General features: G+C 40.5%; 1 protein-coding gene across 2 annotated transcripts in view; it reads left to right on the plus strand.

Moving 5' to 3' along the window:
• The window catches only part of LRGUK (leucine rich repeats and guanylate kinase domain containing), a 113,351-nt gene that overhangs the window by 77,988 nt on the left and 14,457 nt on the right, over positions 1 to 20,906 (plus strand). The window contains exon 16 of one of the 2 annotated variants that reach the window (XM_025854848.2): positions 11,287 to 11,426. In XM_025854848.2, coding sequence (XP_025710633.1) covers positions 11,287 to 11,426 — 140 coding nt within the window. Of the gene's footprint in view, positions 1 to 2,686; positions 3,420 to 11,286; positions 11,427 to 20,906 lie in introns of those variants that run through there. The other variant, XM_073899217.1, reaches the window with a different exon arrangement.

Below are 20,906 nucleotides of genomic sequence, written 5' to 3' on the forward strand. Positions count from 1 at the left end.
CCAGAATCCCAGAGTAAGCTGACTCCCCGAGAGGTACCGGACCACCCTAATCCCAGCCCGCCTCTGAGTCCTCAGGGGAACCAGAAGAGAAAAGCCCACACACCAGAAATTCCTGAGCCACCCCACGCTGAACCATTGCCTAAGGATCCCCAATTACAAGAAGAGAAATGAGAAAAGGTACATTCTTCCAGAAAAAAGGCCCATGCCAACCTCCCCCCCCAGATGACCTGGTTCAAAAAGTAGCTGTGTCCAAAAGAGGACCATCCTTGAAAAAAGAGAATTCTGGAGGATTGTCTCAGGAAAATAAAGCTACCCTCGGTGGCAGTCAACCAACTCAGGAGGGTCAGCCCCTGCCCAGGAGACCTCTCCAGAGTGAAATGTCCTCTGCAGAGTCAAGACCAGATGATTCTGCTCCTAGGCAGCATCTGAGGAGAAAAGAAGAGGCTCATAAAAGGGGAAGATTTCAGAAGAGAGAGACTGCTTTGGATTCCCCAGAGCAGGCCTCCACCCAGCCTGTCAGAGGGACGCAAGCCCAGAAGGGGACCAGTCAGACCAGAGAGAGCTCTGTCCAAAGGGACAGGGCTTCCAGGCAGCAAGCCAGAGACGAACACAGAGGGAAACATGGCGAAGCACCAAAGGACAGAAGCTCTGCTGCACCCCAGAATCAGGTGTCTGCTGAGGAGCGGGGCAGCTGGAAAGGAAGACTGCGAGCTAGGGGTAGTCGGAGCACCAAGGTTTAAGCCATCCCTGCAGCACTGGGTCTCTAACGTCCGTGTCCCTTGGAGGCAGTGCTGTCACAGAAAGGACCGTGATGGCCAGGGCACTATGAGCCCATATACCAGCTTCCTTCTGCCACCCCACGTGAGCATGGGGGGCGGTGGGCACCAGCCCCGTCCAGCCATTGGTTTCTTAGAAGGCAGCTAGTCGGTGCAGATTCTTGTGGTTTGCCACTGTAGCCTGGAAGAGCAGCCCCTCGAGGTGGGGTACACCAGCAAACAGTGCTCCTGCGGCCAGCTATAGAGCTGGTCTTAAAGATTCGTGTCAGCAGGGAGCCTCTGTGTCTAGCATGAATTCCAATGTGCGTTCAAACTCTGGCCGAAGCAATGTCATTTTGCCATTGTTTTTGTTGAATTCATTAGGAAAACTCACTTCTAGTTGAGAAAAGTGTCACATGCCTCTCGCCTTATCGAGGGATCCAGAATAACTCTGAGAAAGGAAGCCTTTGCAGTTCCTGGGTCTTGGTCACTCCTGCAAAGATTCTAGACCCGCGGTTAATTTGTGGGAACAAGTTCTTTGCACATGGGACACTGTGATTGATGAGTGCTTCGGATTTGCATTGGAACATATGACCTGAAACTTACTTTTGCTGGAAATGTATTTCAAAATGAATACCTTCCTTCTCTGTCCGAATAGTAACCTCCTGTAAATTAGCCCATGCCTTCATTATGCCAAGCCATCTTGTTGAATCAGTTAAAAGGGCTAGTGGGGAGAAAATTGAGGGGAATCAGTTTTCCTTTATCAATTCACACCATCAGGATTCCTTTGCTGACAAGTTACTGGGGTCCAACCTGAGCCAGCTTATGGGAATCTACAAGAAGGGAGTGGGATATCTCCTACAACCAAACTGTGGGGAGGCAGAGGTATAGCAGAGCCTCAGAATTGGGGACCTGTTATTGAACATAACCCAGACTCTCATCATGCCCAGTATTTTCTGTCATCAACTGCACTCTCGTCATTTCTCTGTTTCTTTCTCCATGGTGGCTCTTTCTTTTTGATTCAGACAGACTACATAGAAGTTTCTGCACATGGCAGGGAACATGGCCACCAGTACCTCTCAAGTCTTACATCTGGTTTTACATCTGGCAGCTCCCACTACTAGAAAGGGATTAATTTACATGTTCCTTAATCCTAAAGTTAAAAAAAAAAAAATTCAGGGAGAGATACCAGTTGGCTTGGGTTGGCTCAGGTGCTCATCCTTAAACTAATCTACTCTGGGCAGAAACAGGGTCCCAGACACGTAACCACTGGGGCCCCCTCCTCGAGTACATGGCAACTGCATTCCCAGAAGGCAGTAATTGTGAGTAAAGCAGCCAACCCAAGATTTGGCTCTTAAAGAGTTACAAGGTATTTATTGAGTGCTTACTATGTATATAGCAGCATCCGAAGCTCTGTTTGGCATCCTGTATTTAAAAAATAGAAAACAATTGAGGACTAAATGCCTGTATAAATGGATCTTACCATATACGAAAGGTATGTGTCCATGAAATTGTATGTATGGCAGATGTTATTCAAGTTCAGTAGAGGAAATTGACATTTTTCAAATCCAGGATGCGGGAATCCTCTTATAAAATGAAAAGCCTATGTTATGCCAATAATTACCCTTTGATTTATCTGGTTTGTCAAAGATGACAGTAATAAGATGAATGTTTTTTAAAATAACTTATTGAGTTAGTTTAGTCATCCAACAAGCATTGATTGAGCGCCTCGTATGTGCCAGACACTGTGCTAGTTGCTAGACGTACATAGCGTTGATGAGGACACCCAAGGAGCTCTCTCTCTTATCCAGGGAGACAGATAAGAGAGTTCATTACAACACCATGTGATTGGGGCAGCTGGAAGCCCCACTGCACACTGGGCCAGGTTTAACATCAAATGGACAGGCAAATCCATTTATTAACTTTTCCAGTATGCCCTAAGGATACCAAGGAAGGACACTGAATCCAGCCTGGGATGGGAGAATTGGATCAGAAAACACTTCCAAGAGGAGGTCATCTTTCAGCCAGGTCATCAAGGTTGCAAAATGAGAATGATGGGAGAGACTGAAGGTTCTTTCGAGGAGGGAACAGCATATACTAGGCATGGCAGTAAGAGCAGACACAGCATTTCCTCTAAGGACCCAGATGTCAGGAGAGCTGTAGGTATCTGTAGATCCAGAGGGTGTTTTGTGCTATGCTAATAACGAGTTTGGAAACTTGATCTAACAATGGGGAGCCACTGAATAGTTAAATCTTTATGTCTAGAGTTGGTATGGAGGATAAATTTAAGGTAGTCAATACAGGGAGTAGGAAGGATGGCTAGGAAACTATTGCAATAGTCCTAACAAGATGGTAAGGGCCTGAAATAAGGCACTGTGGCAGGAATGGACAGATTTCAGGAAGTATCTGGGTTGGACGTGGGGGGCGGGGAGGACAGACGTGAAAAAAAAAGGAAGAAAATTAGGATAACCACCCCTTGTTTTATGAGCCGTGAAGGGTGCATTTCAGAGGCACCGATACCTCACTTAGGTGAGAACTTAAGAAAAATACATGGTTTCCTCCTCAGGCAACTTGTTCTGAGGCTCCTTAAGGCATTCGGGTTTGCATTTTTATTAGGGTTCTAAAGGGAAGTGAAAAGCCAAGTTTCCCTTTGTTTGACTTAGAGGAAGCTCTAGCTCCCCCGCCCCCCCCCCCCCCCCCCCCCGGGTGTTCCTGATGGTATAAGGTTTGTCTTTTGATAGTGTATCAAAGTGTCCTAGGCTCAGTGCAACTGGGCAACACTTTGTTTATAGTCCAAGGAAGGGAGTGCAAAGATCATTGACGCCTTTGTGGTGGGAGGATTTTACTGCTATTATTGATTTTCTCTGTGTAATGGAAACTTCTGCTTTTTAGCTGTATAAGAATTGTCATTTTCCATCTATGTTTACAAAGTTCACATCACTTCGATTTGCTGTATTCCTTAGCGAAGTGATCTTTATGGGAAAGCAGAAAACATTGCAGACTTTAGTCCCTCTATTAGCTAATATGATTTTCAGCTTTTTAAAGGAAGTCCAGCAGCTAGTATTGAAATCAACCGAGGTAATAGTTCCACTAGGCATAAGAGCCTTCTTCAAATATTTAAAGAGCTAAATCAGTTATTTTCAAGCCTCAAAAGAGAATTGGAACAAAGGACACGATCAGGTAATTCACAAAAGAGGAGAGAAAAATGGCCAAAATACATGTCAAAAAGCTTTTTGCTTTGACCACTTCTATAAGTTAAAATGGATTAGATTGTGGGGGGTACCAAACTGGCAAAGATGGAAAGCAAATTAATGCCTATTCTTGATGAGGTTAAGGGGAAACAGGCTTTCTGTGTCATCACTGAGAAAGTAAGCTGGTACAACTTTTGGGGGGACAGTTGAACAATATATGTCAGAGCCTTTAAATTTTGCCTATCTTTAACCTAGTAACTCTAATCTACAACTTACCACAAGGAAGTAAGTGACATAGAAGGATCTTCCCATTAATATCTTTTTTTTGTTTTTGTTTTTTAAATTTTTTATTGTTATGTTAATCACCATACATTACATCATTAGTTCTTGATGTAGTGTTCCATGATTCATTGTTTGTGCATAACACCCAGTGCTCCACGCAGAATGTGCCCTCTTTAATACCCATCACCAGGCTAACCCATCTCCCCACGCTCCTCCCCTCTAGAACCCTCAGTTTGTTTCTCAGAGAGTCCATAGTCCTCATGGTTCATCTCTCCCTCCGCCCATTAATATCTTTATAATAAAATCTGGAAATAATATAGCCACCCAATGGGGTTTTAAAAATAAGTTATGGAAAAGTTATGGTGTAGCTATGTGCTGGAACGCTACGTTGCCATTATGTTGTAGAAGAATATAGAGAAGAGGAAAATATTTGTTACATATTCAGGAGAAAACAGGTTAAGGAGGTAGAGCCAGTATGGTTCCAGTTGTGAGTTCTGGGTTGTCAGATTATGAATAATTTTTATTTTTTCACTTATGCTTTTTAGTATTTTCCAAATTTTCTACGATAAACTTGTGTTTATTTGGAAAAGGTTACATAGAATCAAATTCACATATATGAAAATCTGTCCTGTGAAAGAGCAACCTTATGTTCTATTTCAATTTGACATAATGAGGAACTTTCTAAAAGTTAGAAGTCATGTTCAAAGGAATAAATAGGCTTTCTTTAGAACTTAGAGGCTCTGTGTTGGGAATCTTACAAGAAGCCTCCATATGTCGGGTGATCAGTTGGGCTGGATAAAATTTAAGGTTCCTTTTATGATATCCATTTACTACACCTGGCTCTACCTAAATTTTAAAAATGCTGGTCATAACCTACAAAATGGATTCCACAATTTAGTTTGCAACCTGCAGTTTGGAAACCCCTGCACTGAGCTCTTTGAAGCTTTGCTCTGGTGCTGTTTCTAGAGGCCTGCTCACTAGATGCTTCCCTGCTCTGGTAACTCCATGTGTAATGGGATGGGTTGACATATGATTTATGCTGAATTCCTTTCTGGGACAATAGCAAGGATCCAGTGGATTGGCAGTTATGCTCGTTGTCAGTATTAGGGCTCCAGAGAAGATATGTCCAAAATTCTTATGCATAAAAATTAAGTTCTTGTGTAAAGCAAAAAAAAAAAAAACTTGATCAGTAGTATTTTCAGCACTAAGTACTTAGCTGACTCCCTTTCCTTTTGCTCCATGACAACCCTGAAATCATCTTGTTAACATAAAAGATCCTCCAAATTCCACTTTAGATAATTGCGCTATTTATATAGTGTCTAGCACAATATGTTCATAAATGAATTTAATTAATTGCTTAGTTCAATCTGAAAGACATAATTCTAGAAATCACTTTTTTTGTTTGACCAGGCATTCAGAAAAGAGGATAAGAAGAGCCTACCCATTTCTTTGTGTTGATGATAGATAAATAATGTCAGACCACCAAATCTTTCATCTCCAAGGTGATTAGGAGAGTGCGGGAATGATTAGCAAAAGCTGAAGGCTTTTTTTTTTTTTTTTAAGTTTGTAACCTTAGAAATTCATAATTTCAAATAACACGAACAGTCAAAATAATCACTGGAAGTTCCAACACTGTACCATTTAGCTGTGTGACCTTGGGCAAGTTACAGAGTTCTCATATAGAGACAATAACAGTACCTACCTCAAGATTATTGTGAGGAGTAAATGAGTTTGAGTTAATAAATTGAAAGACAATGTCTGGCACATAGTAAGTGTGTATATGAGTATTAATGTTAACATGTAAGCAGCAAAAAAAATTTAAACATAGCATTTTATCATTAATTGGATTTAAGAACCATTCAAACTAGGTAGGAATGTTTGTCAAATAGGATGGTCTTCTCTGAAAATCCTCTTAAAAACTTTCACAACCTTGATCGAATTAAGGAGCTTAAGCAGAATTAGAATAATGTTGGGAAGAAATTGTAGTTGAGCAACATGTTACCGAGATCAAGAGATTGTTTCATAGACATTCACGTGCAGCGCTGCAGCTTAGAGAAGTGAGTTGGGAAACATCAGCTCTAGGGTTATTATGAAATTTACTTGTGATACACACGTGAAAGGCTTGTCACGGCACCTGGCACATAGTACATGCTCAATAAATGCTATTGTTTTTACTACTGTTATTTCTTTATTGATAAAGTCAAAGCCATTTATATTCTGCATTGCAAATTGGTTAGATAGTAAGTGCTGTCAAGTTATTTAACTCGGAATCAGCTACCAGATAGTGGGCATTCTGTTTTCCTTTTGCGGTGGGTTGAGACCAAGACTGACTTCTACAAGCTACCCAATTTTAAAGACCCCCAGTTTCCACAGACAAAGAAAAGTGAAGGAAGACCCCCCCCCGCCAAAAAAAAAAGTCTTTCATAGAGGAATTGACCAATGAAGTAACATCTTTGAAAAAGCTGTTCTTGAAGGATGATCCCTTAGGAAGCACCTTGCGCTTACCAGAAGTGGGAGTGTAGGATTGGGTGGAAGTCTCATTACCAGCCTCATTATCAAACATATTACTTAAAGGAGAAGAAGGCTTTCATGTGTATCCAAGCTCCCTGAATGTTTCTTTCCTATTTCCTGCTTCTCCTTTCTCTTGCCCAAGTGCTGTACATATGCAGATCTTATGTATCAAGTTTCCAGTCTTGAAATTTGCCTGTCCTATATCTTGTCTCCTTCAAAGCATCAATTAACTACTTCATGATAAACTCATCCATTAAAAAAAATTCAGGGCACTATTGTTATATGTTTTGTTTTATTTTATTTTATTTTATTTTTAAGTTATATATGTATTTATTTTTAAGTAAGCTCTACACCCAGGGTGGGGCTCGAACTCAAAACCCTGAGATCAAGGGTCTCATGCTCCACCAACTAAGCCAGCTAGGCACCCCTGTTATATGTTCTAATTAGGACATTCTAAATGCAGGGACCAAATATTGAGCCCATTAGTTCAGCTGTACTGAGGAGGTTTCAGTGTGAAATTCAATGAAAAGAAACTTTTTTTTTGTACCTCATTCTGTCTGTGTGAGAATATACATTCACATGCTTTCCTCTGTCTTGATATAGACTCGTTTAAGTAGCTGATTATCCTTTTATTAGAAACTCAGGAACAGAGCACTTTACTGTTAGAATGATTTAATAAGTATACTCATTTTATCATGTATAACATGAACATTATTACTCTATTTCCTTGGATTTGGTAGCTTTCCACTATAAAAGCTTATTTTGCTATGGAAAATTATTATGGCTATTATGTGAAATTTTAGTTGCTTTTATTCCTTACTTGGAAGCACAGATAGACAAGACTTTCAAGATTTAATTCTGCCCTAGAAAAATACTTTTTTCAGAACCTTTAGTTTTGTGATACTTCCCAATGAACTGAGCTTTCCTTTAATTTTCCACTAAAACTATGTAACTCTCATTAAAAATAAATACTGTATTACAGATTATTGTGCATTAATTTGGTTTTGGCCTTTTTTTATGGTTACATATTTCAGTATTCCTTTACAGTGATTTTACAAGTATATTTTATACGTATATGGGTTTATTCATGGTAGGGATGAATTTCTCTAGTTAAAAAAAAAAAAAAAACCTCACTATTACCTAAATAAACATGTGTTGTTTTTTTTTAAACCCCATTTGAGTTGGGGGGGAATGAACAATTCTGAAACCATCCAGTTATCTGAGAACTTTTGTTTGAAAATTAAAGCCTGTTTCCAAGTCATACATTTCCCATGGTTTTCAAACAGAGACATATTCCAGTTGATTGATTTTTTCCCCAGGGTTTTGTTTAAACGTTAAAAAACGTATATTTACAAGTGTTTAGTCTCATATTTTTGAACAGGAAAATGACTTAGTTGCTTTGCTATATAACTAATCTTACTAATATAGAAACATTGGTTATTAAAGTAGGGATTTTTGTTTCTCAAAATATTCACAGTCTGATTCTCAAATTCTAATGTTATTCCTAGTTATTGACATGGATATGTGGCCGCGTGCCAGTAATGTCAGATCAACATTTTGTATTTCCTGCTTTGTGCAAGAAAAGGCCTTGTTTTGTCTGTGTGATGGTATGATATTAAATATATGCTCAACATGTTTTATTCTTAGGTACATAGCTCATACTGCATTTGTTATTTAGGTTGGTTTCTATGCTGCTTTTAAAATGTTTTATGCAAATTATTTTAATTCACTTGACTGCAAAGGGATAGAAGTCTAAATAAAAGGTCTAAGCTACTTAGAACTAATTTGAGATGTACTTCCACTTGTTCCGGGTAATTCATTTATATTTTCCTGTGTTTAATAATGATACTAATCCATAAAATAACTTTAAAATCTGTCATGCATCATTAAATTCATTTGTGCTTCATTGTAGCTGTTTACATAAATTTAACTAGCCTTTATACTGAGAGACTTGGTTGTTTTTGTGGACTGTAATTTATATATATTTTTTAATGTTGCCTCAAGGTTGTCTTTAATGTAGATACTTTGAATAAAATATGTTAAACTCTTGTTGCAGGGTATTGTAACAGTGGTAATTATATATATATATTTAATTGAGAAGCAGGATCCCTGTCCATTGATGTATTAAGACATTAGTAACTGTTTTAAGAACTGTATGAAACTCTTCATTATAGGAGTCCAAGTCATTAAAGTGGTGGCATTACAAGATGGTTTAATAGTAATGTAAACACATTATCTTTACCCAAAATGTTTTATTGTTGGGAAACCATAAAGACATAAAATTGTTGGAATTATAGCTCCATTGTATCATCAGATTGAACTTAACTTGTTCACACCACGGTACAAATTGCTGATGTCTCAGAAAGGTAGAAAAAGGAACCCTGACACATAGACTGGAAATTTTGTGGAAATTTTCTCAATGAATATAGCTTCCATTTCTTTCATTTTTATCTTAACTTTTCTCAAATTCATCTGGTCTTTTTCACAGTTCTTTTGGTTCTTAGAGTCCCATCAAGAGGACAAGTATTTTCCCTCTTTGCTTTTTTTAAATGAGCACAGGCTCCAGCATCTCCATCCCATCCCCCACCCCTTGCTTCAGCCCTTTCCATTCTTTAATTCAGTTAGGCATGCTCCTGGATCTTTATACAAAGCACCTCTTTCTGCATGATAATGCTTTTGTCCCAGATGGTTGAATGCTTTTCTTGTGATTTTAGTTGCCTGTCCGACGTCACCCCCTCAGAGAGGACTTCTCTGACCATCACGCCCTCTCTGGCTCTTTCTCCTTCGCTGGCTTCCCGTTCGCTTCATTGCACAATGCTGCCACCTATAGCATCTGAGGTGGTTGTCTGTCTCTCTCCAACATGAGAATGTAATTCCCACAGCTCAGGACTTTCTACTGCCGTATCTCCAACGTCCAGAGCCCTAGCTGGCACATAGCAGGTACTCAACAAATATGGACAGAATGGCTTTTCCATCATGAAGAGTTAACAAAGATGGTCTCCACACGCGATTATCCCTTACTATCGCTGTGACTGTTAGAACCGTAGTTACCGTAGTGCTCCTCAGATTGCTCTGTGGCCTGGAATTCCTCTGGTGTGGACTCACTCATCTGTTGTGTCTTCTGAGTCTCTGTCTCTCTCTCTCTCTCAAGGCAGGTGTTGGGTTGTGGAGCTTTAGACTTTCTGATATGATTAAATACTTTGACTTGCCTACAAGTTTTTTCCTTATCTTACTGGTCTGGGATTGCCACACAATCTGGTGGGAGTTTGAGTTCAGGTTCCATACAAGCATGCAACACAGGATCAGAGGCCTGATTTTCCACGGGTGTTTCCACCCTCAGTCCAGGCGAGACTCTGTGTCCAGGCACAGTCTCTCGGTCCGTGGGCTGAGATTTCCAGACACTCACTTTGTGGCTTCTCACCTCATCAAAGAGCCCAGGACTTCTGCATCAAGAACACAGGGACTGACCCCTCTCAGTCCAGAAACCTCAGCCCCAGGAGCACTTGGACTTCTTGGCATCGATTCCCACTCTTCTCACTTGGAACCTTCACTTCCAGCACCTGGAAATTTTTCTTTCTTGTTTCTCAGCAGTGCTATGTAGGCAAGACAAATTTCTGTTATATATCATCTAGTGCTTTCTTGTCTTTGGGTGAGGAGAGCTTCCCATGTCTGTTCAGTCAGCCATATTGACTGGTGGGACATGTGGAAATAGTTTTAAATTTTTTATTTTAGCACTTTTAAAGCAATATTCCTGAAAGAGTTGATGCTCATATATATCCAAAAGCACTTACACCAGGGCTCTCTGTGGATGAGCAGTAATAGAAATTTAGATTCTTTATATTCTAGGTCTCTGGACATTCTAGTGTTTTAAAGGAAGCTTTTAGCATTATTTATGAATAAATTCTGTCAAACAGTGACCTCATCATCCATTCCATTATTTTTTTAAGTTTCTTCTCAGCGTTGCATGTTTTATTTTCCTTCTAGCCTTTTAGGAGAATTTTGTCAAAGGGAAAGTAATTATCAGTGTGACTTTTTAAGTGTCTGGAAGGTATTGTATGTATGAAGATTTACTTCAGTTCCCTTCACAAGCCTGTGTTGAGAGCACCGAGTGTACTCCCAGGACACGTGTACTAGGTGCTGTGGTCTGTCTTTACTATAATCAATAATAATTATTACCTTGTTTTCTAAGACATATTTTTATTTTATATTTTTTAAAGTTTTTATTTATTTGACAGCACAAGTAGGCAGAGTGGCAGGCAGAGGGAGAAGCAGGCTCCCCGCTGAGCAGGGAGCCCAGTGTGGGACTCGATCCCAGGACCCTGGGATCATGACCTGAGCTGACGGCAGACGCTTAACCGACTGAGCCACCCAGGCGCCCCTAAGACATATTTTTGTTATCTTACTCTCAAGTTGAAATGCACAGACTTTAAGTATTTAGTTTGCTGTGTTTGGGACAATCCAGATACAAAAAATTTCCCTCACTTCAGGAAGTTCCCTTATCCTATTTCATGCCTTTTATTTGTAAACTTTGCTTTCTTCCCTACCAGGTATTAAGATATCTCCGATAAAATCTGAGGAGTTTTCTAGGAAGCTCTCCACTTTGAATTTGTGTGATTTCCTGGATTCTACAGACAGAAACTACTTTGTGAAATTATGGGCCAAACTTGCAGCCAAAAAAACCCCAGTGGTAAGGATGGGGCGGGGGGTGGGGAGGGATAGAGCCTCATCTGAGCATCACATGGCTCAGACCAAAAGGGGATTTGGGTATTCTGAGACTAAGTTTCGCCAAAACTCTTCTCTGACTGGTATGAGCTGAAGACAAATTTTTAGCCTCTTTCTACACCTGTAGGAATAGACATGGGCTCTACAAAGAATATTCAGTGTAGCTTTTGTGAGTACCTTTCTCTAGCCCTTAATCAAAACTCAGACACTCTTTAGCAAGAATAGAAAGGGACTTTGACAGAACTAACATGGTAAAATATGTATTTCAAAAGAAAACTGGCTTTCTTGTTGGGGTAAAATGTTGAGTGTTCTTGTGCTTAGCCTTCAAAATGAGTCCACTCAGAGGCCCTGTCTTACAACTTTGCAGCACTCAAGCCAGTCATATAACTGTCCCAACTCAGTTCTTGGACCACCCAGAAAAATCGGTATGTGTGGGAAGATTGAGTGCAGAGTTGGCTCTGCATGCAGATTAGGTTGTGCTCATTTTCCATTTGTCATAGTTTTATAGGATGATCTGGGAATATGAGGAGGCCTAAGTCATGGCCACTGCGGTTGCCACAGATGCAACAGGACTTGCCTTTTGGTTGTCAACTCCTAGTTCGTGTTTCCTGAAGGCGACGCTGTTGTCAGCAAATAATCACATCATACTCTAAAGTCAGAACCATAGGCAGTGGGTGGTTGAAAGAATCAGACTGGTTACTTCAGATGAAAAGTCTTGGGCTGCAGAATACCCAGGCATAGCTCTGCGGTCTGCTCAGATTAAGTCCTACGATGCCAGTGTTCAACGTGCAAGAAACAGATGCCCGATCAAGTCAGCTTAAGTAAGAGGTAGTGCCATAGAAAAAATATAACGAGTGGCTTCACAGTGCATCATGAACAGGGATGAAGTACAGACCTCACAGGTACTGCCCGGCACTGGAATGAACGAGTGAGGTGCTCGGATTTCTCTGCCTTCCAGAGGCATCAAGTTCCTGTCATCTCTGCTCCTGATTCTCAAGTATTCTGTGGTCCTATCTCTCCTGGCCAGGCTCCTCCATTCACACAGGCTTCTCTCCCACGTAATTTGAGCTCATTCTCATGCACAGCAGCCCTGACTCTCCGTGGCCTCTTGGCTTTGTGTTCCCAGTTCCTGGTCACATCTCTCTGTCTCTGTCATTCATATTGTGGGAGGCAAGAGAATCTAATTGGCCCAGCTGGACTTTTCAAGCCATTCCTCAGAGATCATGTGAGACTGCTTGTCCAGTCACCTGTGGAAGGGCAAACAGCACGGGTACAGATCAGGGCTTCTTAGGAGGAACAGAGAGTGGGTGCACTCTAAACACGTATAAATAATATGAATTTGTACCATGATACTTAAGTGGCAGGAAATATCATATTGATTTATCCAAAATAAATCAATTCTGGAATTGTTGCCATCCACCAGGATCTGTGGGAAGTCAAATTATGAGTCATGAAGAGTTGGGATCACTCCCATTCTTTGGATCAAGTTCAAGAACCCTGAGGGTTTCACCATCCCGGAAGATTGGGGAAGAGCCCCTGGCTTCCAGACCACCGTGGTTACCGTGGAGGTGCCCCTAGTCTAAGAGCCTGAGTTCCACTCCGAGCCAGTGGCGCCGGTATTCTCTGTATCCTCTACTACCAGTACCCTCGCCTAGTACTGACCCCTAGGGGGCTCCCTCTCCATGAGGAGCCTCTCAGCCTCTATCTTTCCATCCTGGGAAATCTCAGTTCTTTATGGGTCATTCCCCCCCTTTCTCTCTACACTTGTTATCCTGTTCTTGGATAGTATGGCTTTATGCTTGTTGGGGCTTAGACTTGCAAATATAGGTTCTTCTTTATGTCCCCAGGACATGGCATATCCATAGCGTAAACTCCAGAACAAATCCTTGGCCACACTTATTCCTTCATGATAAAGTCTGTGTTCTGACAACCAGAACCCCTCACATCCCACTTCTGCTGTCCTGCCGCACAACCTCACACACACTGATGAGCAACACACACCATTGTTTTGCCACGCCCCTCTGCCCATTAGTGGGTAATCATGATTTATTTAAACATGACCAGTCTGAATTTCACCTGTTAGAGAACCTCCAGGCTTAAAGACAGCATTTGTCTGGTCTAGGGCACTCAGGTATTTAGGAGCAAGAACAGAGGATAAAAGGAACAGAGATGGGGAAAAACAAAAAAACTCAGAGACACACAATGTGTTCTTAGCTATAATTCATGACTGATAATAATACATAATCGATAATAGTAATATTAATAATTCAGTATAAAATTAATGAAGACTTTGGAGAAACTGGAGAGGGAAGAGTATGATAAAAAGGCAGTGTGATAGTACGAGGGGCCACCTTGGTGGTGGTCGACGGGGGAAGGGTGCAGGTATTGCAGACCACTTGTAGTCAAAAGTAGTCTCATGAACTTTTCCCCGGGGTCACTCCTCCCCTGCAGTCACCTCCCTGAGAAACCGTTCGGCCCCATAATCCAGGGCATCCATAGCCTGGTCTAGAACATCTCTTGTGTCCCCTGTTAGAACATTAGCAGTGACTGATCCCTGATGGTAACAATGCTCAAACTCCTTGCAGCCTCCAGGTTCTGGTGTCTTTGCCCATCAGTGCTAGCAGAGATACAATGTAACAACAGTTTCACAGAGAACAAATCAAATCCCCCAACAACCAACAGGTAGATACATTCTTCAGAAATAGGTACAAAATACTAAATTGCTGCTGTCATATATATAGGGTGTAATGTGCCTAAGGTTATTTTTAGTGCCTCATTTTCTTTTAAAGATGATGGATTCAATACTATTTTTAAATTTTAAGTACTTTTAAGATTTTAGGTTATTAACCTTTTGTGTAGCTGTTAACAATGCAAAATGAGCAACATGACAGCAGCAACTTTAGAGAGACGTTATCATGTTATGTTAGAGAACATAAACAGCCTTTACACAGCATTTGTAATTTGGAAAGGGCTTTCATGTAAATTATCTCATGTACCTTTCATTGCAACCTTTTGGAGAAGATGTTATTTTGCTCATTTTACTTTCCCCAACATAAATTTCCATGTACTTTTGAAACCTTTTAGTGGATTGAAGAAAAATTGCAACTTCCTCTGTCAGAAACCTGTATCTTAAATTGTTCCCCCCCAAAAGTAGAAATTTTTGTGCTTTTTTTGGGTGTCTTCACTGTAGATTTAATGTATTCATATTTACCTTTAGAGACTATCAAGAGAGCCATTTGACAGTAATGGATAGGTGGAAATTTCCATCACCTAGGCTTTTTGAGTTCTGCTTCTCTGAAGCTCCTTCCCACTTAATTGAAGACAGTGTTCTTCCTCTCTGCTCAATTCTACCTCAAACTCCCTGTGCACGTGAGGTCTTTCTGTCTCATCCTATCCAAATATTCCACACTTTCCTTGTGCAGAGTTTCTAACTTCATGGATGTCAAGGTGCGATTACAAAATTTCAGGTGGGTTATCTATATAAATGTGAAAGACAAAGCAAGAATACTTCTAGAAGATAATGTAAGAGAAGATTTTTATGGGTCAGGCCTGGTTAGTACTTGGATGGGAGAAGATTTTTATGACTTTAAGGCAGGTACAGATTCCTTAAATGTAATACAAAACACTAATTACAAAGGAAAAGTTTAAAACATTGAGGAACATTAAAACTAGTAACGTATAAAAAAACAGTATTAAAGAGGAAAAAAGACAAACCACATGGGGTGATATTTATAATAAGTATAACAAAATGCTTTTATTTAGAATATATAAAAAAACTTTTATAAATTATTAAGAAAAAATAACTCACGGAAAAACCTCTTTACAAAGGATAATATCCAGATGGCCAATAATGATGTGGAGAGATAGTCAACCTCATATCAGGAAATGCAAATTACAGCCACAGTAAGATACTGCTGCATAAAAGTCTGAGCTGACTGTTAAGATGTGGAATAGTGGAAATTTTTATAAGACAACTGGTGGAAGGTTCAATTTGGACACTTTAGAAAGTAAGTGGGCATTATCCACTAAAGTTGAGCGTACACATGCCCTATGCCTCAACAGTGGGATTCCAATGGACATGTGTGGCCCCGTGCACCAAAATGTATGTGCAAGAATGTTCGTAGTAGCCTTGTGTATAGTGGTCCTAAACGGGAAATTCAAGTGTCCACTAGCAGTAGATTGGCCAAGTAAAATTTTGAATATTCATACAGTTAAATATGTACAGTAATGAAAATGAACAAACTTTGGTCCATGAATGTCTCTCTGAAACATCCTGTTGAACCAAAGAATTCTTGACTCTAAAGAGTACACACTATATGATTCTAATAATATATAATTTAAAAGTTGGCAATACTAAACCATAATACTTAGGGATGCATATTTAGGTGATAAAAGTATAACAAAGAAGTGGTCACCGTAACAGTCAGGAGAGTGCTTATCTTGGGAGAGGGAAGGAGGTGGCAAAGGTTGAAAAGGACGCAAGGGATGCTGGCACTTGGGGGTGAAGGAGGGCACCTGGTGTAGTGGAATGAGGGCTATTTGTCTGTTCACTAGCTGGACAAGCCTCAATGAGTTACTTAACCTCTCTGGGATTGGGTAGGATTTCCCGCAGCTTGAAAAATCAAGGGCATTCTACAGGGTTGATGCTGAAACTACATGATCAATCTGAAGGATTCGAAGAGAGTGAGGAATCAAGACCACAGCAGTAGAGCACATTAGGGTGAGAGCTTGCTAAGGGCTGAGACTTAGCTTCCTGTCCCCCTGGATATAAATCTGGGAAAAGGGAAATAATGAGCTACGGGAGGTGTGGCCGTGGGGGAAAGTAGTGTCCGTAGTCTGTGTGATGGTTCGTTGGAGGATGAGTCCATTCTGTCATTGCTAGTTGAGCAATCCCAGGAAGAGCCTCTGCTGTCATAGCCATCCTGTCTTTTCCCATGTGCAGAGGACTCCCCTCCCCTTCCCTAACTCTTTTCTTTCCTTTCTTCTCACTCAGTCATCTTCCCTTCTTCTCACATATCTTGAATTTGTTGAATTCCTACCATGTATAAGGATTAGATTTGCTTTTCAGTAGATAGCAGGTATTTGCTTGCTGGACCCTGTTCTAGACACTAGAACCAAGTGGAGCTGATCCCTGCCCTTATTGAATGGAACAGTCTGGTAGAGACGCCTCTGGTCTCCTCCCATCGGTGGGGTGAGGTCGGTGTCTCTAGCCCTTCTACCACTGCCTTCTTTCTTTGAGTAGAAAATGGGCTAATGGAGCCTGGCAACATCCTCAGGATTACCGACGCCTAATGTTCCAAGAGCTATGTTTTGTTTCTCATCTGTGGGATCACTGGGACCCACATGGCTTGTCTCTGTTAGGAAGAAATGTCCAAGAGTATTATTCTTTGTCTTCAAATCTGGAAAAACATCTGCTAACATCACTTTTCTTGCTTGTAACTCTAATAGTTTATCAATATCAAATACTTTCCATGAATATGACCATAATTTGAGTTTAAATAGTAATAAAATATTCAGTGTATTTCCTTATTCCTTGCTTATACAATCCTTGTTGTTTCATTTCTTCTCTCTTCTTAGCTTAAATGGTACTTACTTTTCTGAATGACTCCCAGAGCATATTAATTTGAACATCTCTGAAAGATTCCCGGAGAACTGTAAATAAATATTGATCAGCCTTCCTTCTTAAATGCAGTTTTCTTTTAAGGTCCGAGTAAAAAACAAAACAAACAAACAAAAAAAAACACACAGCTCTTTTCTTACCATTGCAAAAAGTACGTAACAAACACTATCCAGTAAAAGGTTTTTATTTATATGACACATATACTATTGATTAAAGAAGTTGAAGTTCATGAGTTTTGTTATATATCACTGTGTTTTAGTTTCCCCTCACTGATTGCAACCCCCTTTTGCATGGTTGGCTGCCTGGAAGGCCTGCATGAAGGCTATGATGGCTTAGTGAAGATTTTCTGCTCTGGAACCGTGACTAGATCTTTGCCTTCCAGAAGAAGCTTGATTTTCAACCTTCACTTGAACTTCAATTGTATCTGTTTCTTCAGCCAGGTCTTCTGACCTCCTTAGGGACCACCCTCACTCCTGGGGCAGACCAGCTTACTGAAAGCCAGTTCTCCAGAAAAATTGCTGAATGGCTGATTCATTCAAAGCCACTTTAGCAAATGTGTGTTTGTGTGTGTGTGTGTGTGTGTGTGTGTGTGTGTGTGGCAGATTAGTCCAGTCCAATCCCATGAAGTACCTGAATGTATGAAGGCCAGTGAGAAGGTGGATCTGTGGTGACAAAATATTGGGCACCTAAATCTACTAAGCACCACTTCTTTTCAATACTGTGTGAGAGCTTAGCTCAGAGAACTTGTCCAAGATCACACAGCTTAGCAATGTCAATTTTGATTCCAAAAGAAAAGTGCTTTCATCTACTCAGATGCATTTTTCAGGGCACGGTATTCACCAGATTTATTAGCTGGAGTAATACCATAAAGAGATGCTCCTCTCATCTACCACCAGGCTACCAAGTGGCACAGATCATATAGGATCAGCTGTCTAATTGCTCTTTTCAAGATAATGGTTTCCTATTACTCTCTGACGGTGACCAATTAATTTTTAAATATTTATGATCATTATGTTCTTGATTTGTACATATTGAATGGTATCTACCCACAGCATTTTGTATCTTTATTGAAACTCAAATTGTCCTACCTTTGGCCAGTGAGAGCCTCTTCAGGGTGGCTCCTGTGTCCTTTAATATGACCCATTTCGACTTTAGTAGCCGTCTTGCTCTCTGTTAGGACGAAATCTTCTATGCTCTTCTGTGCATTCCCTGTCCCAGACCTGCAAACCTTATCTTTTCTCCAAGGAGCCCTGGTTTCTTTAAGTGGGAGATGTTAGTGCAAGGACACGTGGTTGCCAGGAGTGCTTGTCGCTACTGGGGTGGTCATTGCTTCCAGGCTTTCTCTGTGGATAGATGAGATGAACTTCATGAGTTCAAGTTAATATTTCCAATTCAGATTCAAGACTTGGGGATTTTTACTTGTCGTCTTCTCTATTACATATCTTTCTTTCACACTGAGCATCCTGATTCTGAAAGACATGGGAGATGATAGAACTACAGTGTCACTAAACTTCTCATATGGTTTATCCAGATCGTGGACAGAAGAGTCTCCAACTAACAATACCAATACGACTAGCACCCAGTAGAAAGACCAAGAACAGTTAAAAATTTTGTTTGCACATGTTCTCCACCCGCCCCCAGCCCTGGTTATTTGTGGTTGTGTTCCAGCTACACTCTCAGCACATAGTCATATGTTTGCTCCCTTTTAACTCTCATTTTGTCTTAGTTCTCAAATATGTACACACTTGATACTCATCATTAGACCTCAGGCCAATATCTAGTAGTTCTGTTGTCTAGGCACACTCTCTGCTAGATCCAGGAAGGGCTACGGGGGCAGCATTTCCTGAGTTCCTGCCTGCCAATGACAGTCTGTCATACTTGAGACTCGAATTGTAGTTTTTGTGACCTATCCTGTTTGCTTGTTTTGGTTTCTTTATCAAGGGCTCTTATTGTTTGCATTTTGGATCTTCTTTGTCTACCTTAAATATTTGTCATTTTCTCTTGAATCTTGTTACCTCTTGATTTCTTTTTGAGTTTAAAAACTTTCCTCCGTTCACTTTCTAGTCCTCTGAAGGTACTATTTTTTTGTTTTTATTCACTCTCTGTTCCCTCTGGTTTAGTTTTCGTTTCTGAAGTGACTTTTTCCCCATATATTTCTAATTCTTTCCTGAGGTCTGTCACCTCATTTCGGAGTTTTAAAAATTGTAATTTATTGGGGCACCTGGGTGGCTCAGTCGGTTAAGTGTCCAGCTCTTGATTTCAACTCAGGTGGTGATCTCAGGGCTGTGCGATCGAGCCCCATGTGGGGCTCTGCATTGGGCAAGGAGCCTGCTTGAGATTCTCTCCCTCTCTCTGCCCCTCCCCCCACTCATGTGCTCTCTCCCTCTGGGGAAAAAATTGTCATTTATTTGTTTCTTACTGTTTTATGCTATTTCCTTAATGTCTTTTAGTTAGTTTTGAAATAGTCGATGACAGATCTTGCCAGTTTTACGAGCACACTTTCATTGTATGTAAAGGGGTTCTCCTGCTCCTTTTCCTCTTTTTAAAATAATAGCTTTGGGATTTTACCAGGAAATCTCTCATTTTTATGTGAAATTCGTTTTTTCAAACTTTTATAAGGAAGCGTGGTTCTTTTGAATTGTGTTTAAATATATGGCAGTTTTCTTTGGGGCGTTTCCGGCTGTTCCACTCCACCATTTTGATCTAGACTTTCTCTTTGTCTCTGTTGACTCTGTCCTAATTAATTCTGATCCCACTTCTACCGGCTTTTCTCTAGGGTGGGGCCCTGTCTTAGAAGAGGGCCCCATGGGTCAGTTTCGGAACTTAGTGTGGACTCCTTATTCTTACCCACTATTGGGGTAGGAACAGGCTCGCCTGGACTCCAGCTGTGGTGCCCAGTCGTGCTGCTTTCTTCCCAGTGAATACTTTTTAACTGTTTTGAGGTTCTCCTGTTCTCAGGTGTTTCAGTTCCCCTGTTGCTCCCTTTGTCTTCCTCTCGCATAGGCACTGGTACCATGTGGTGGTGTTGCTACTATCACCTGTATTTTGGCATTTGAAGGGATTTCTCTTCTGATTTGGGGTTTGAGGGGAATCTCTTCACCTAGTTTTCTTGCTGATGTTTTGGTATGTTTTTTATTTTGCCATGTGCTTGCTCTATTTTTGTGTGGGAATTCTGAAAGATCCAGGCTATACTTCCACTATTACTGTCATATCCTTCCAGTCATGATATAATTGAAGTTGAGGATCAATATAGAAAAAAATAAAGATGGTATAAAGTAAAATCACAATAGAGAATATATGTACTGCTATTGAGTAATTGAGGAAAAATAATAATACATTAACCTGGGAGTGGATAGGACAGCAGAGTTCGTCCATATATAGTAATTTTGTAGTAATATGAAACAATTTAAGTGGGAGATGATAGTGCAAGGACTATGGGGTTATTTAAACAGTTTTAAATGGTGAAATTTAAATAGAGTTTCTTTCTTCATTTCTTGTCCCATTACAGACGCCATCCCTCCAGCCCAACAGATATTTTCTCCTTGTCCTGCTTAGACAGAATCACAGAGCTAATGGCCAGGGACACCGTTAAATGGTCTTGATGACCAAACAGACACCCGAGAGCCTGTGTTCCGTGAGTTTGCATGTTAGCTCTCATGTGTCATGGTGTCTAAGGAACACTTTCAAAAGCATGACCCAGAATTTCTCAAGCTAGCAACCGTTGACAGCAAATTCTATTCCAGATCATGAAGAATGGTAGACATTATTCACACTTTATATTATCTCCCCAAATATATACTGTTGTACATTAAAGATATAGATTGA

This window comes from Callorhinus ursinus, unplaced genomic scaffold (assembly GCF_003265705.2).
Source record: "Callorhinus ursinus isolate GAN/ISIS: 27379988/994484 unplaced genomic scaffold, GSC_fseal_2.0 scaffold12, whole genome shotgun sequence".
Taxonomy (NCBI): Eukaryota; Metazoa; Chordata; class Mammalia; order Carnivora; family Otariidae; genus Callorhinus; species Callorhinus ursinus.